Source organism: Protopterus annectens, chromosome 2.part0 (genome assembly GCF_019279795.1).
Source record: "Protopterus annectens isolate FY-2018-M chromosome 2.part0, PAN1.0, whole genome shotgun sequence".
Lineage (NCBI taxonomy): Eukaryota > Metazoa > Chordata > Ceratodontiformes > Protopteridae > Protopterus > Protopterus annectens.
In genome coordinates this window covers 435,257,318-435,276,162 of record NC_056728.1, presented here as the reverse complement: position 1 = coordinate 435,276,162, position 18,845 = coordinate 435,257,318, and the positions used below count along the sequence as shown (strand labels likewise).

General features: G+C 41.7%; 1 protein-coding gene across 2 annotated transcripts in view; it reads right to left on the bottom strand.

Moving 5' to 3' along the window:
* The window catches only part of VPS13A (vacuolar protein sorting 13 homolog A), a 4,910,496-nt gene that overhangs the window by 1,639,694 nt on the left and 3,251,957 nt on the right, over window positions 1-18,845 (bottom strand). For both annotated transcript variants that reach the window (XM_044060868.1, XM_044060869.1), the window contains exon 40: window positions 9,745-9,837. In XM_044060868.1, the coding sequence (XP_043916803.1) occupies window positions 9,745-9,837 (93 nt within the window). The remainder of the gene's footprint in view (window positions 1-9,744; window positions 9,838-18,845) is intronic.

Here is an 18,845-nt window from a genome sequence, read left to right as displayed (position 1 = left end):
CTCTGAGAAAGGCTGCAGAAGTAGATGCAGCCCTGACGGAATGAGATCTGATCCCCTTGGGGACAGGTTTACCATGGTGCACATAGCAGAAACTAATACAATGGCTTATCCATTTAGAAATAGTCTGCTTTGAAATAGGTTTCCCTCAGCCCCTGTAGCAAAAGCCACCAATAGTTGTTCAGATTTTCTTAGAGATTTTGTCCTGTTTAAACAGAATCTAAGTTGTCTGTGCACATCCAATGAATGCAGAATCCACTCACCCTTGTTCTGTGGATTGGGAAAGAAAGTTGCCAGATGAATGGTCTGATTAAGAGCCACACTGGATACTACCTTAGGCATGAAAGATGGATTGGTCCTGAGAGCCACCGTGTCCGGATGAAAAATAATGAAAGGCCACACTGCCATAAGAGCCTGTAATTCTGAAATCCGTCTAGCTGAAGTAACTGCTAAAAGAAAAGCTGTTTTCCAGGAGAGAAATTTTAAAGCTGCAGTAGCAGCTGGCTCAAAAGGAGGTAGAGTGAATTTTTCCAAAGAAAAATTGAAGTCCCATGCAGGAGCTGGTGCTCTCCTGGGAGGTCTTAAATTTTGGCCCCTCTGAGGTATTGCTTTAGCAGAGGATGTGAAAAGAGGGGAGGCTCTGTGTTGTAATGAGCTGAAATGGCAGAGGCATGGATTTTTATAGAAGAAAAAGATAGGCCCTTGTGAAGCATCTCAGTTAAATATTGCAGAATCTGAGGAATATTGGGCATTGCTGTGCTTATTCCTTGTGCTTGGTTCCAGGAACAGAATCTTCCGTTTGTCTGCATAAGATTTTCTAGTACCAGGCCTTCTAGCCTCCAAAATGACATCCATCACAGGTTTGCTGAGAGATGTAACTGGTGAAATTAGTTGATTAGCCATGCTGCAAGATTCAGAGTTCGAGCTGAGTGTGCAGAATTTGATAGTTCTGCTGAGACAGTAGGTAAGGTGTCAGAGGCAGGTACCACAGAGGAAGGTGTGACATATTGCATAGGAGTGGGTACCAGTGTTGGCGAGGCCAGTCTGGAGCAATCATCATTTTTGGTTTTTCCTGTCTGACTTTTAGTATGACCTTGCAGTGCAGAGGCAGAGGAGGAAAGGCACAGACTGACCAGATGAAGGACAGAGCATCCACTTTCCAAGCTTTTTTGTGATGAATTCTTGTGCAGAATTTGTCCAACTGATAATTCTGGGGTGAGGCAAAGAGATCTATGTCTGGGCTCCCCCATTTGTGTGTCAACATGCTGAAGATATGTGGATCCAATTTCCATTTGTGTGGGTCCATAAGATTTCTGCTTAGTGCGTCTGCCAGAGTATTTTGCTTTCCTGACAGTGAGCTTGTAGATGTATCTGGTAAGTCAAGGCCGTGTTCCACAATGCCATGGCTAGTCTGCAAAGGGGGTAGGAGTGGGTACTCCCATGCTTGTTTATGTACCACATGACTGTGGTGTTGTCTGTCTTTATCAGTAGTTGTCTTGGATGAAGATAGTTCTTGAAGGCTGTCAGAGCATTCTGTACAGCTAGCATTTCTTTCTGGTTGATATGTAGGTGCATTTGATTTGGGCTCCATTGGCCCTGAATGCATCTTCCTGCCAGATGCGCCCCCCCCCCCAAGCATAATCTGATGCGTCTGTAGTCAGGGTTTGGGTGGCAGGGAGTGGAGTGAATGACACTCCCTTGTTTTGGTGGCAGGCCTTTGCCCACCATAGGAACTCTAGCTGCAGGCAAGGAATGATAGGAATCATTTTTTCCAGGCTGTGACAATGTTCACTCCATCAGCTTTTTAGGTATCATTGAAGTTTCCTCATATGCAGTCTTGCATATGGAATTATTAGGATGCACGAGGCCATGAACCACAAGGCCTGCAGAATTTGTCTTGCAGATAGCTGGGTTTTTGTGGCCACCTGTTTGAAGTAAGTCCTCAATTGAATTTGTTTTTCCTGGCGTAAGGTAGGTAATCTGGGCAGCTGTATTCAAGCTTGCACCCAGGAATGTAATTATGTGAGAGGGTACCACTTGTGATTTCTTTTCATTTATGGTGTACCCTAGACAAGTTAAAAGTCTTTTTACAAACGCCAGATGTTTTAGAAGAGTGTCTTTGCTTTCTGCCTGAATTAGACAATCGTTCAGGTAAGGATAAATTTGAATGTTTCTTTGTCTGCAAAATGCAATTACTGGTGCCAGGCACTTTGTGAAGACCCTGGGCGCAGTAAATAAGCCAAAGGGCAGTACAGAGAACTGGTAATGCAAATAGCCTGCTTTGGAGCGGAGATATCCTCTGCAAGATTCCCTGATTGGCATATGCAGGTAAGCCTCTTAAGTCTAGAGTTACCAACCAGGCATCCTTGCCTAGCACTGGCAGTAACTGCTGCACAGTCAGCATCTTGAATTTTGGAATGTCCAGAAACGTATTTAGAATGGATACGTCCAGAATTGGACGCCATGATTTGTCTTTTCTGAGTACCAGGAAAAGTCTTGAATAAAAACCTTGTCCCTTTTCCTTTTCTGGTACTGGTTGAATAGCCCCCATATTCATGAGGGACATAACTTGTTTCTGGGCCTCTGCCCACTGACTTGGAGCCAGATCTGGCCATCCGTTTGGGATTGGCAATGTGTGGAAATGAAATCTATATCCCTGGGATACTACATTTAAAACCCACTTGTCCTGGGTAATTAGTGCATGAAGTGCCAGTTTTCCCCCCAAAGGGGCGGCCAAAAGATAAGTGCTTGGTGATTGCAGTGGAAAGTCATTAAGACTGTTTTCTGTAGGAAGGTGCCTTGTTACTTCCAGATTTGGAGGTGGAGGCACCCCATTGTTTTGTTCTATAAGTTCCTTGTGACTGAAACCTGGAGCCTTTGGAATGTCTGGGTTTGACCTGAGCGGCTCTGGCGGGTACTGGAAAGAACCAGTTCTTAGTTAGGCCAGTGCCTACTGAACCTGGGTGGCTGCACTTGTAGGAAATCTTTTACAGTTTGCATAGATTTAGCTTTATCTTCCATCTTTTTCAAAACTTCTTCTGCCTTATGACCAAATAGACTGTCCTGTTGTAAAGGAGCATCCAACAATTTTGCTTTAACATGATCAGGCAGATTTTGCTCCTTGAGCCAAGCATGCCTTCTTATCACAGATTCAGTTACTGCGGCCCTACAAGAGGCCTCCAAGGAATCAAAATCACATTGCAAAGTATGCCTTCCAACTTGTTCAGCTGAATGCAATAAATCCTGCAACTCTTTATTTTCCACACAGTCAGAAATCAACATCACTATCTGTTTAAGCCCATGACATGCTGCTGATATTTAAGCATATGAAACTGATAATTTAAAGCCTTGACTGCCAAGGTTGCAAACATGTAAACCTTCTTACCCCATCCAGCGCCCTGGAGTCTCTATCAGAAGAGGTAAGGTTTTAGCAGTAGAAGCCTTAACGCCCTTGGGACCCTGAGAAATGGTTTCAGGGTCAACAGTAGGGTTTTTAAAGAGGAATTTGTGGGATTCAGAAATCCTGTAATATCTATCCCAGCGGAGTGTAGCCTCCCAGACATCTCAAATGCGCAGGTGAAAGCTGCTCTCTCTAAAGCTAAAAACACAGCATCAATGGGACCGGATGGTGTCCCCGGCTGTGTGCTACATGAGCTAAATGAGGAATTAAACCCGCACATAAGGCAGCTGTTTAATCTCAGCCTTACCACAGGATGCGTGCCCAAGGAGTGGCGTACGGCAACTGTGATCCCACTCCACAAAGGCGGTGCCTCTACGGACCCTGGTAATTACCGCCCCATAAGCTTAACAAGCCTGGTCTGCAAAGCTATGGAGAGGATCATAATGGAGCTCATAAACAAAGTTATAGGGGACTTGCAGACATTGGACCCGACCCGTTTGGCCGTCAAGGGAAGATCATGCCTTTTGAACTTGGTTGACTTCTTCGAAACAGTCACCAAGGCCATTGATGAGGGAAAGGCAGTCCATACAGCCTACCTTGACCTTGCAAAGGCTTTCGACACAATACCCCACTCGGGTATTGTAGAAAAACTTACCAGCTTAAATGTAAACCCATATGTCACAAGATGTGTTGCAAACTGGCTTAAGGACAGAACCCACAGGGTTAGAGTTGCTGGCGCTATGTCAGACTCCAAGCCGGTCACAAGTGGTGTCCCACAGGGCTCGGTCCTTGGCCCCTATTGTTCGGCATCTACTTCTCAGAAGTACAGGCCAACATGGGAGGACTTTGGCTGACAAAGTTTGCAGGCGACTGCAAACTGGGCCATAGTGGAAAGTGCATCGGACACGGATATCCTTCAGAAGGACTCACGGAAACAGATAGCTGGTGCCAGAGCCATGGCCTGAAGTTAAACGCCAAAAATGTATAGTCATACCCTTCGGGAAAAACAAGGTAACCCCAAGCTACCATATAGGCGGCAATCCACTAAGCACAGAAGAGGTTATCAGGGACCTGGGGACCCAGGTTGACAGTGGCCTTTCTTTTGACACTCACATTGCTAAAGTGGTTAGAAAGACCTTCTACATTGCCCACCTGATCATGAAGGGATTCACATCCAGATCTAGTGAGGTCATTGTTCCCCTGTACTCTTCACTTATCAGACCAATGATCAAGTACAATGCCCCATTCGGGATGTATCTCATCCGACATCTGCAGCAAATGGAGAGACCCCAAAAGTTCCTCACCAAAAGGATAAAGGGACTCCAAAATCTGTCATATGCTGCCAGATTGAAGAATCTCCAGCTCTATTCAGTCGCATACCGTCTGCTCAGAGGTGACATGTTCCTGACATACAAGGCCATGTCTAACCCGGAATTAATGGACATGCTCCACCTCAAAAAATCCAAATCCACCAAAACCACTAGAGCAAGCGACTTAAACCTTAGCACGGATATAAATAGGACGTGCTGGAGGGATAGATTTATCACTCAGAGACTCCCTATGCTGTGGAATAAAATCCCGGTCCATGTGAGGCAGAGCACCTCGGTGGCTCTGTTCAAGAGAAATCTTGACCTGTGGATGGGAGATCGCAGGTTTACCCAGAGAATCATCTCTGTGTCACTGCTGGACAGAGGCACAACAAACTAATGGGCACAGTATTTTTTCATATAAGGGGTGGCGTAAGCCACAAAAATTTGGGCTAGGCTTATAAATGCCTTAGGGCAGATAGCCTAGTATAAACCTATGAACCTATCTGTCTGGCTTACTAGGAGCCACAGGCAGGGAATCAGGAGCCATGCTGGATTCTCAGAAAACATCATCAACAATGTCTAGAACAGGAGGTATAGCCAAAGGCCTATGCTGAGGAAGAAGAAGGAAATCCCTAAGCCTCTTTGTAGATTCTGAGAAATCCTGACTCTCCCAGTGAAAGTGGTCCCTTAGCATATGCAAAGTTTCTCCAAAAGAAAAATCCTCAGGAGGAGAAGCAGAAGGGATGGAATCTTCTGCATCAGAGTCCTCAAAAGGTGGAATAGATAATTCCTACTCAGAAGAGGAATCAGAAGAAATAGAAACCTGATCTGATGATTCATAGTCAGTGCCTTGCCTAGGCCTCTTAGCAGGAGGGGGATGGATACCCCTGATCAAGGTAATTAAATCCTCAGCCATTTTGATCATTTGTTTTTTAGACATAAAGGCCTGTGCACGTGGCCCAAGCGTAATTTTTTTGGACACAGAAATTGATTTTGGCCTTAGTTTTGAAGATGGCGTTGGTTTAATATACAAATCTTTAGGCCTGAAAATACCCTCAGAAGCCGGTGCCTGTTCAGCAGCTCTAGACCAATCTAAGATAGAGACATCCGTGGGTTCAAAACTTAAAGTGTCTCACTGCATGCCGGACTCCGAATAGGTCTCAGTAGAGGCGCGCAAATCAAAAGTAGCGAGTATCAGGGGCTGCGAAAGTGCCTCACTGAATCGAACCGGAGAGTGGCTTAGGAGAAGCTTTGTCGTCGGTTTTGGAACTCGACAGTCTGTCTCTTTTTCTTTGCGTTTTTTTAGGTATTCCGGTAGTCGGATTCCTAACCGACATTTCTGGATAGTTAAATCTTGAGCCAAAATATTTTGATGCAAAAATATACCGACGCTTAACAGTGCCTTGATTAAATTTAGCACAAAAACTACAGCAAGGCATGTTGTGGTCAAGGCCTAGGCAAGGAATACAGTACACATGAAAATCCTTATGAGGTATTTGCTTCCCACAAGTAATACAATTATTAACTTTTACTGACATCGGTAAGGAGCAAGAAAAAGTTTCCCCAACGGGGTACTTAGATTTAGGTTGAAGACTTCGGTTCTGAAACTCGAAAACAAAAATTTCAGGAGTTGGCCGACCGGCACTTGCAAACTGCTTCTGCTTCGGGCACCGCGCGGCAAGAAAGACTGATGAAAATGGCATCGGCTGCATGTTTTATACCCCTGACAACCTGACGTCATAGAAGAAGGGACAGCAACCGATGCAGGACCCAAGACTTTGTTAATCAGGCCGACTGAGGTCAACCTGCCAGCAGATTACCCAAATGTAATGACTGCAACAGTGAAACACGAAGAACATCTGCAAGATACAATCTGTATGGCCTAAATTAAGTAATTTAACTTCACACTATTTTTCAAAGTTAGCTGGACTGAGATTAACCTCTTCTTCCAGTATCCTCTGTTAACACATACACATTTCCTCAGTTACAACAGTACAGTCTGATATAAATGTGTATTTACTTTCTGTCCAGCAGGACACACTGTTGATACATATTTAACACAAGCAACTTTACAAATACATTTTTCAACACAAGCATTTGTACAAATTAGTTTGATAGATAAATGACATATAATTCTTTACAAAATTCCAGTGAGCTGTGTTGGCATATGTTACACATCCACTGCCCTATTTCTCCTGACAAAGCTGGCAACACCTCACATCTTCACAACAACAATCAGTGAACAAAAAATAAAAAACCTGCTTTCTGCCCCCATGCCTCACAATCATGTAGCTCTCCAGACTTTCACCATGCCCATGCACTCCTCTGTTTACTGGATGACAGACTGACAATAACATGACAGGCTACTATGTAAGTAACCTACAGAGGATTTTTTTCTTAAAGGCCCCAAACTCCTCTCTGGTAGCCAATGTGCTTGCCATCAATGTGGGTGCTCATTTCCAGAAGAATTTTGACAAGGGCTATCATATTAGCTTGGCTTTCTGGACAAACAGACACAATTCCTTGTGCTGTTCACTTCTGTTTTAAGAGGTTAAGGACTGCAGTGGGGTGGACTGCTACCTTTACCCCAAGGATGGGTAAGTTGTTGATAACCTCCATTCTCGCCTTTGCTGGCTACTTCAGTGTCCATGACACTAGTCAACCCCAGGTCATCTGGTACCAGTTAGGCTTTATTCTTCTGTGTTGCAAAGCCAGCTTTTACTGTAAAATCCTTTTTATCAGATGATTACTGCTTTAGAGCAGAGATAGTGAGAACCTCCAGTTAGTGTATAAGAGACGTCCCCATACATAATTTCCAGTTACTTCAAAGAAACAAAGACAACTGACCCATAATGACATTAAAAACCATAAAATGTGATTTTGATGTGGACATGTAAACAGCTTTGACACTGAACTATTACAGTACAGCTGGTTTCTGAAAAGAATATTAAACATTAGCATGGATCTGGACCAGAATGATCCTAATGTGAAGAATAAATGTCCATAGCAAAAAACAAATCAAATCTTCAACTCAGCACAAAAAAGAAATGCAGTTAAGCATCACAACACAAGTCCCATGAATTTGACACAGAAAACTCCACAGATTTGAATAATACAGCCAGGAACAGGTTTTAACATTAGACAAAAATTTCAAACAATGACACTAGCAATTTAAAAAACTTTCAGGACAATATCGGGGAATAAAATCACTGATAGCAGTTCTTTACGGTAAATTATATTACAGCACAGTTTCAATAAGTGACCTGGATGTTACAGCTCAAAAAGCAGAGAGACGGTACATTTCTGATGCAAAAAAAAACCAGTATTTATGAGAGAAAACTGATGATCAGGAAGAAAGATCACATAGAAATAAATATACATTTCCTTAGCAGAAAGGAGGACAAAACAGAATGGAGTGTCTTTCCAAGCGGATTCCTAGACTTTTACCCCCCCAACAAGAAATATCCTCCTTGTGTTGCTACAATAACTCTTGGTTAAAAATGGGACCATGGAAAGCAGAACTTCTGAACATGAGCAGGCTCTCCAATAATAAAACTGAATGGTAGGCATTGAAAGGTACCACTTTTTGCCACAACAAAATCTAAAGAAAAGTGTGTTAAAAAATGAAGCACTCTGTCACAGCAAAGAAAAATGGTACACAATGCAGTCAAAAGAAGCTAAAGCATTTTATGTGTGTGTGTGTGTGTGTGTGTGTGTGTGTGTGTGTGTGTGTGTGTGTGTATAGATGTACGAAATCAAAATGTGGTGCTGAGCAGTGGAGAACAAAGAAGCTTAACTCCTCTTGCAAGCAGCAGGAAAGAAATGAAGTGGCAAGACTAGTACTTGTCTTATGGTACTGTTTACAGTAATGACAATGAGAAAAGACATCATAACAATAAAATAAACATAACACTGAAAATTACCAAGTGTGCCCCCTGCTAAGAGGAACACTGTATTTGTAAAAAAAACTTCTGATTATAAGAAACAAAAAATTTTAAGTACTGCTGTAGCACAAACTCCTCATCATTTCACAACAATTTTAAATCACAACAAGGTTAATATGATCTAATTTTTCTCAATCCATTCAACCCTTAGCTGACTTCACAATCAGCCTGATGAGAATATACCTGAACAGGTGACTAGTAGATTTTCTTCTCCTGCTATCAAATATGACACAGAAAGAGGACAAGATGGTACTACTGCCACATTCCTTACAACAATACTATGTAGCATAACAGAGTAAACATCTACAAGACGTGGCTACTGTATTAATTTTGAATACTGCTCAAAATCTGTGTTGTTTTATACACTTAATACCTACATTCTACAACAATCTCCCAAGCCAGGTAGTAATAGCTAATGTTGTGATAATATATACTATTTTCCCACAGTGAAATGGGATGCAGGAAGTAAGCATCTAAGCTGCATGCCAGGCTGTCAATACCAGCATGCTCACTGACTGCTACTAAGACTGCATCGACTTGTTAGTTCGGGTCAAGGACTCTTGCACGAATGCACTTTTTACAGAATCGCAAATGGACGGGCATACTTACAAGAAAATGCTTTTTACCGAAGCAGTATTTTCGCGTAACTATGCCTCTTGTGCCGGTTGTACTATGGTGCGGATAAGAGAAAATTCCCTTTTCTCCACTGTAGTGCAATCTTGGAGTGCGAATAATAAAGTAGGGGGGAGGGGTGTGGGCTGCAGGGTGGCTTGCCCTCCTGTGTAAAAGTAGATTTCATGCTTTTTTAACGCACTTTAGCGAAAGTACTTTTTCGGTGAAAGCTCTTTCGTTAAAGTGTGTTCGGTGATAGTGGATTCGGACTGTTGAAGTTTTGTTCAACAGTCCTAGATCCATTAGTTCATATCCAAATGTGGCATGGTTTTGGTAAAGGGGAGGTAAAACAACACCAAATATATATGCATATTCCCCACTTTAATTAAAAGGTAAACAAAGTCCTAACTAAAGCTACAGATTCATACGGTTAGTAGAAGCAGCACTAGACGCAGAACTACAGCAATAGTTTTAACCATACCTTTATTGTCAACGACTTTATGAATAACTCCATACTCTGTGGACTTGATGGGGACTGCGTGCTTTGGAACACCAAATCACATGGCTGCAGTACCTGTCAAAAGGGGAATTTAAAAAAAAATAAAATAAACAATGCAATACTCTTTATAACTGTATTTAGCCAGCCTGAATCTGGTTCTTCAAACATTATTTGTTATGGATTATCTAATATTTTAACCTTTTTAGAAGTCTCCCTAAAAAAAAGAAATATAAGATTTTGCAGGGTAAGCCATACCCACAATCAAGAAAAGAAAAATTGCATTTACTTTATTACCAAAATAAAGAACTTTGTTGCTTCTGTCACTTCAAAGTATATTGTGTTCTAAAAAAAGATTTACACTTTTCTATGCTAATAAGAGGAAAGTTAGCAAATATTTATCCTGCTGTCACAGAACATTTGCCATTTTTTTCTTTCTTTTGTTTTTGCAAGACATCATACTTACTGTCTATGAAAACAGGGACAGGTGGTAACCCCAATTCAAAGTAACAATTAATGAATAGAGAGAAAGCAAACTCGGACACAATGATTGCTTTTGTGCACCCCTCGTCAAAATATTGTTTTCATAACAATAGACACATCAAACTTCTAACGCAGTCTTTAAGAATTAACTTCCGCAGGTTCACAACTCAAGAATCCTGATAAGAGAATACTATCACAATGGAGCAGAAGTCCACACAGAGAAACACACAGTGCAGCAACTAATAAATGTGGAAACTACCTCGGGTCACAAATCTAACCTTTTTGCATCTGCTTACCAAACCCTGAATAAATCTACAAAGCAGCCAAGCAGTAACAGAACAAATATTTTGCTTTCTTGTGTACTGAACAAGCAATATTCAAGGTGCACTACTATAAACATGCAAACACAGTAAGCATAGTAATTAAGTAAAATATTCTCAAGACAGTAAAATGTTGGACTTACAAGATGGCCGCACACTAAGTAACAGCTTGTTTCTAGCTCTCCCATTGTGAAAACAGAAACTCAGCAGAGAAAGCCAGTAGACTTGTGTTGATGGGTAAATTTCAGTAAATGGTTAGTAAGTGCACTGCCTGGATGCCAAGAAAAAAGAAATACGGAAAACTTGGGGAAAAAAGTGAGGATGAAACACTGCCTGGGGACAATTCTGCAGCTGTTCATCAAAACGTAATGCAACCTTCAGACATTACTTCCAGTAACATACAGGAAAATATAAGACAACTGCATACAGACCTGTTTAAAAAAAAAACACTGATGGAGTACATCAACAAAAAACAACAAAAATCTGAAAAATGGAAGAAGCTTTAAACAGATATTTATTTTACTTAGTTATTTCCAGTTTGATGATCAGGGAGGTCCACTGGGCTCAGGGAGCCCGTTTTCAGTGGAGGCCCGGGGAGAAAAGCTCTGCATTACATAGTTTAGTTACATATACAATCATAATAAAGAAGACACAATTACAATTTCATTCCATGCTAGAGAACAGGAATACATTCTTTGGTTACATAGCATCTACATATTTAGAATGGCAGTGGTAACTTAACTGAGAGGGAGAATAAAGACTTAGAAGAAAAAGAGAGAAAAAAAGAAAAAACATGGGATGGGTTATTTATAATACTTACAAATTATGTCACTTACGGTTTACTATCAAATGTTCGACATGACATTGTTCAAATGTACAGATGTCCAAACCAAATGTTTGGAAATCTGTACACTGAACAGTGTAAATGTCGAACCGAACATTTCAGTGCAGTCAAATTTCAAAAATGTTGACTACACTGAAATGCTCCTACCCACCAAACATACTACAACTGTCCCCCCCCCCCTACTTATATATACAAACTTCAAGCTCGCACTACAGTAAGGGTAAGGGTAAGGGTACATTTCCCCATCCACACTATAGTGCAATCTGCACTGCAATGTTGGAGCTGACAACAGTGGCCATTCGCTTTGTCGGCCATTCGATTTGTCTGCTTCGGCATTCCGGTGATCGCCCTAACGGTTCTGCTATCTGGTTTTCACACATAGTACATTCGTCTAAAAGACAAACGAACATGTGATAGTAAACCGTTATTTACAATATGTACATTTATGCTAGGTTAGCTTGTACTCAGAGTTAGTCAGGAGTTTAAGGGGTGGATTGATTATTAGGCTAGGTGGGGAGAGTGCAGCTGCATTTCCTGTTAGAGGAAAGGTAGGAATGTAACTAAGTTTTAAAGTTTGCAAAGTTTTCACAAGTCCTTAGAGAAGAAGGAAGAGAATTCCATTTTTTAGCTAAGGAAAAGGATAGAAGAAGCTGACCAGCAGGACGACTGGGTTTGCGGGCAGTGATTAGGTTTTGATGAGTAGCTCTTGGAGTTCTCTGAGTGGTGTAAGGTTGAAGGATGTTGGTTAGTGCTGGGCAGTTAGGTTGAACAATTAGTCTATGGGCTGTAGTAATTTGGAGATAGTCTAGATGGTTGGAGAGTTCAAGCCAATTTAACAAAAGAAGGGCAGTACAATAATGGGAGGAGAACTTGGCTTTGGTTGCAAATTTAGAAATCTTATTATAACAGACTTCCAATTTGGAGGAGAGAGAGAGGCAAATACGTTTGTTAGTAGAGGAGCGCCATACATTACTGAGGGGAGTAGATAGGTAGTGGTGAGAGTTTGTCTGGTGGAAGGAGAGAGAAAGTGGATGTTTCTGTATAGCATACCAAGCTTTATATGGGTTTTCTTAATGTTTTGCTGGATCTGAGTGTTGAATTTTAGGTGGTCATCAATAGTAGCCACAAGCAGTTTAGCGAAGGGAACAACTTCTATAGTAGAGTTGTTTTGGCTAATAATTTGGAACAAGTTTTTATCAAGAGGGGAAGCTTTTGAGGGACAGAATAATAGCATTTTGGATTTATTGGCATTTAGCGAGAGGTGGTTTTGGAGCATCCAGTTTTCAGTGCTGGAGAAAGCAGTTTGGGTCACTGTTTGAAGCTCTGAGAGGTTAGAGGCACAGCAGACTAAAGTTGAATAGTCTGCATACTGTACAATTTTAGTGTTGGGTATGGCTTTGTGGAAATCATTAATAAAGATGTTGAATAGCATTGGACCGAGTATGGATCCTTGGGGTACCCCCAGTGGGGGTAGGAAGGCAGGCTGAGGTGCCTTTCCCTCATTTCACAGCTTGAGACCTGTCAGAGAGGTAGTTTGAGAACCAGGATAAGGTATTCTGAGAGAGATTAAGGTTAGAAAGATGGTTACCAGGATAAGGTATTCTGAGAGAGATTAAGGTTAGAAAGATGGTTCAAGAGATGGGTGTGGGAGATGGTATCAAATACCTTAGACAGATCAAGTAGAACTGTTGATACTATTTTTCCAGAGTCACGGGCAAGATCTACTGTGTCTAAGAAGGAGAGAAGGGCAGTGATAGTACTATGGACAAGTCAGAAGTCGTGTTGGGTTGGAGTGATTAGTTGGTGATTGGCTAGGAATGAGCTAAGATGAAGGTGGATACATTTTTCCAGAAGTTTTGAGACTGGGGAGAGAACAGCTATGGGGCGGTAGGTAGAGATGTTATTGTTTTTGTCTCCTTTATGGAGAGGTAGAATAAAGGCAGCCTGCCATAATTTGGGCACATAAGATTCCTGCATGGATCTATTGATCAAGATGCTAATGGGGAGAGCGATACCATCTGCAGTTATTTTTAGGAAGGAAGATGGGATATTGTCAGGGGCATTGGAGCATGGTTTTAATTTAGAGAGTAATTTTTTTTATGTGGGAGGTTGAGATGGGTTTAAGTTCAAATATTGGAGGAGGATTGGGGGCAGAGGGTGGTGTAGGGGATGAGGATGACTGGATAGGTTGAGGGAAAGGGTTATTTGTTAGGGAAGGTCTTGGTCAGTTCTGCTATGGAGTTGGTGAAAGAGGAGTTGAATATTCAGATGAGATGATGATGTTGTTGTTTGTCTTTCGGCTTTTTCCCGGTAAGGGGTTGCCACAGCAGAAGTCCGGTCCGCTAATGATTGGCAGTAGATTTTTACGAAATGCCGAGGTGCCAGCTCGACGCCCAACCTTCAACAAAGGCACACCCATTTACGCACACATGTCTTTCGAACGCTATCCAACCGCGGGGAGGACATGCAGACTCCACACAGAAGGCACGCCCAAGCCACGCCGAGAACCGAACGGGAGAACCTCTTGCTGTGAGTTAACAACGCTACCAGATGAGATGATACAATTGCAAAAATCAGAGGTCAAAACAAAGAAAAGGATGGCTGAATATGAGACTATGAATAGAAAAACGAACACTAGAAAGGCTTACAGTCTAATAAAAAATAAAAATAAAAATGTGCAGATGCAAATAAGTTCATAGGTAGGTACTAGGCTATTGGCCCTAGGGCCAATGTAAGCCTAGCCAAACGGTACCCTAGATTTTGCCACCCAAGAAAATTATTTTCCTGTGCCCCTGTCAAGCAGAGCCACAGAAGTGATCCCCGGGGTGAATTTCCTATCTCCCATCCAATCATCAAGATTTTTCTTGAAGAGTGCTAATGAGGAGCTTTGTTTGATATAGACAGGTAGTTTGTTCCAGAGTATGGGAAGTCTCTGGGACAGGAATCTATCCCTCCAGCATGTTCTGTTTATTGTGGTGACAAGGTTTAGGTCCCTAGAGCGTGTAGCTCGGAGGGATTGGGATTTCTTTACATGGAGCATGTCCAACAGCTCTGGGTTTGACATAGCTTTCTATGTTAGGCAGAGATCGCCTCTGAGTAAGCGATATGCGACAGAGTAAAGCTGGAGTTTTTTGAGACAGTCTGCGTAGGGTATTCTGTTTGAGGCCGGTAATCCTCTTTGTGAGGTATTTCTGTGGCCTTTCCAGTTGTTGTAGATGTCTTGTGAGGTACATACCAAAAGGGGCGTTGTACTCTATAATGGGTCTAATGAGTGATGAGTAGAGGGGAACAATGACCTCTTTTTTCCTGGATGAGAAATCTTTTGTGATGAGGTATGCCACGTAGAAGGATTTCCTGACTACTGTGGCAATGTGATTATCAAAGGAGAGACTACTGTCCACCTGTGTTCCAAGGTCTCATCACACTTTTGGTGTTAAGTAGACTACCACCTATGTGGTAGTTCATGGGTGCAGAGTTTTTACCAAAAGGGATGACAATGCACTTTTTGGCATTGAGCCTGAGGCCAAGGCTTTGACACCAGGAATCTGTCTCAGTGAGGCCCTTTTCTAGGATGTCCACATCATTAGGAGTTTTGATTATGGCTACTAGTTTGCAGTCATATGCGAACTTTGTTAGCCAAAGACCTTCTGTGTTAGCCTGTACTTCAGAGAAGTAGATACCAAACAGGAGAGGATCTAGGAATGAACCCTGTGGTACTCCACTTGTCACTGGTTTGAAGTTGGATTTAGAGTCTGCTACTTTCACAGTGTGGGTTCTGTCAGTGAGCCAGTTGGCAACCCATCTTGTGACATAGGGATTTATACCTAGTTTAGTGAGTTTGTCTATAATTCCAGAGTGGAGGATGGTGTCGAAAGGCTTGGCGAGATCTAGATAGGCTGTGTGCACCACCTTACCCTCATCTACAGCTTTGGTGACCGCTTCAAAGAAGTCTATCAGGTTTAGGAGACATGATCTGCCTTTTACAAACCCAAACTGGGTAGGGTCCAGAGTTTGGAGATTACCAATGTCATTGTTTATAAGTTCCATGATGATATGCTCCATAGCCTTGCAGACCAGGCTCATCAGGCTAATGGGGCAGTAGTTCTCTGGGTCAGTGGTAGCTCCTCCTTTGTGGAGTGGAATAACCGCTGCTGTGCGCTATTCAGTGGGCACAAAGCCTGAAGTGAGGCTATGATTGAACAGGGTACTTAGGTGGGGTGCCAGTTCGTTCTATAGTTCATGTAGAACGCAGCCTGGGATGTTGTCAGGTCCCATGGATGCTGTGTTCTTGGCTTTGGAGAGTGTGTTTTACCTGTTTAGCCGTGATTACAGGTACTTTGCATTCTTCTGGTAAAGAGATGGGCCCTTTAGGGGATGAGAGGGGGTAAAGTTAGCACTGAATCTATCTGCCAGGATGTTGGCAATATCAGTTGGTTCTGTATATTTAGTACCATTGTGCTATAACTCAGAGCAGATCTAAGTGTTGCCATTGAGATTCTTGACATAGCTATAGAATGCTTTGTGGTTGTATTTAGAATAAGTGGCGACTTTGTTTTTTTAACTAGCTTTGGAGGATTTTATGAGGGATCTCAGCTTCTTACTGAGGCTGACCACGGAGTTCCTCCAATCATGGGATTTTACTCTTTTTTGCAACAGTTTCTTTCTTCTGTTGTAGAGTTTGTTTATAGCAGGGGAACACCAGACTGGCTTCCTTTTTTTTGGAGGATAGCATCTTGGTTCTGTTAGGGATTGCACGATCCATGCACTCGTGTAAGTGCTTATAAAGTGCAATTGTATAGGATTCAGCAGTCATACCTCTATTGTCCGTCAGCATGGGTGTTGTGAAGTTTGCCACTTCTGTCTTAAGAAGCGTGAAGTTGGCTTTGGAGAACTTTTTACGGTGGTTTCCCTAATGGGGGGGGTCAGGGTGGGATGTGGATGTCTAGGGTGATTTGCTTGTGGTCAGATCTGACCAATGAGGAATTGACCTCTGGTGTGGAACTCCGGTTGCCCATGTTGGTAATGACCAGGTCTAGGATATTGCTGCCCCTGGTGGGGTTGTGGATAAGTTGATCCAAGGCACAGGAATTTATGAATTCCAGAAAACGTTGAATACAAGAGTTGGTACATGGATAGTTTTACCAGTTAATGGTGGGGTAGTTGAAATCGCCCATTATTAGGGTGTTAGGTTGTACCCTAATATTTTCCAGTGTATCAAGAAATGAGGAGTGGGAATCCTGGGGCATGGTGGGGGATCTGTAGCAAGCTACAATTTGCATTGTGGTCTTGCCCAGAGTTAGTTGCACTTGGATAATCTCAGATGCATTATGCTGAGCAACTAGCCTGGAGGTGTGGATATCCTTAATGAATATGGACATGCCTCCGCCTTTTGTGCTTCGGTCCAGGTTAGGTGGCCAAGAGGTGCGATATGAATTATAGCCTGGTAATGCAGGGGTGCTCTTTGGAGCCTTGAACCAGGTCTCTGTCACTGCACAGATGTCTATGTTCTCCATTTTAAGGAGTGCCTCGACTTGAGAGCATTTTGAGGTTTAGACTTCTAGCATTAAGTAGCATTACCCTCAGATTTTGCTTGCTTGTACCTGTTTTGGTGGTGAATTTGTCATTTGAATCTTGCCTAAAAAAAGACACTATAGGAGTAGCAAGAGCCTTAGCCAGTATCCGGAATCCCAAGGGCGACAGGTGCAGGCCATCTCTGGCAAAGCGTCGTGGTTTGTCGATCATGTCATCCCAGGCAGACAGATACTGGATCCCCTTAGAATGACACTAGAAGCTTAGCCAATTGTTGAAGTCAATCATTTTGTCCTTGTACTGTGGTATCATTCTGGCAAAGCTTTCAGATTTCCCCTTCCTCAGTGCTTATAAAATTAATTCTATTAATATATTTAGATACTTCAAATATGTAATCACGTGACACAGCCAACCAATCAGGACAAAAAAATGAATAAAACAACAAAATATCAGAATAAAACACTCAAAAGCATAAGATCAATGAACGTTTGTTTTTTCTGTAACACTGGTTTTAAATTTACAGCATTATTTAAGCCAGGATACACATCTGCATTTAATCTTAAAATCCATGAAAATTCCATATTTTCTAGTTTGCTGTTTACATCACCACCCCCTATCACTTTTTGTAAAACCCTAATGACCCCTAAATTTAAAAAAAATGGCTTGCAGCTTTCTCCAACATATGTTTTGCCAAAGCATTAGTTTCTACACTTCTCTTAATTTCTGATCTGTGCTCTATTATACGATCTTTTAATTTTCTATTACAAAAAAATTTATACATCACATAAATAAAATGAAATGCATCTTTAATACTCATGGCTGTTGTAACACACCACACAGATAATCTACCTAGCCACTTGTGTACAATGTTCATCTTTTTATGTAGCAAAATGTAACAGAAAATTAAAAGATCATGTAATACAGCACAAAAATTGATTTTATAAGCACCAAGGAAGCGGAAACCTGAAAACGTTGCTATTTGCATCTGCGCTTTTTATAGTTTTATTAAACTGTGGACATTTCTAGTGTTTGTTTTTCTATTCTGTTCCTGTTTTATATTTGAACATGGTTTACTGCAGTGCCTTTCCTCAATTTGGTGAATATAAGACTGCTCAGGAAGAGATGTTTCAAAAAATAGAATTAAAGGACACAGCACATCGGGAAAACCTGAAATTTTCAGATATACCAGATAAGCTGGAAGGAAGAGACTACATTAATTTTAGGAAAACACAAATAAGCAATTGGACTGGTATTCCACAACTGGAGTTGTTAGTTGAAAGGGAACATTGTGAGTATGCTCCAAATCTGGCTATAAGAAAGCAACCTACACCTTTAATAGTAAAAATACAATTTTACCAGCAGAAGGAGTTGATTCTGACAAAATTATGGCAGGACAAAGTATAAAAAGTGGGAGAAAGCAAAGTGTTTGTGAAGAATGATTACTCATTGTACACCACACAGAAGAGGAGCAAATTTAATCCACTATTCCGGGAATGTCGAGATGCAGGTGTGAGATTCAAACTGCTGCACCCAGCTGTCTTCAAGGCACTCTTTTCTGGAAGGGCAAAATCATATTTTGATGAAGTACATGCTAAAGAGGAAATACAAATGTTTGTCCAACAAAAACTGAGCTTTGAAACAGATGGAGATTCTACTTATTGTTCTTCTGGTAATAAAGACCAGAGAGAGACTGTACCTGTGAAACCTTTTCAACTGTTTCAATGGAAAATGTTGTAGAGAAGGAAGGGAGCACGACAGTTGACTAGAAGAATCAAGAGTATACTGGAAATGAATCAGAGACAGGATTTCAGAGATGAACAGTAAAGAAACCAGGAACTTAGTATGGGGTTACAATGCAGTAATTATATTTGTAAAATATGACAGAACAAGAAAATCAGGAAATTCTGCAC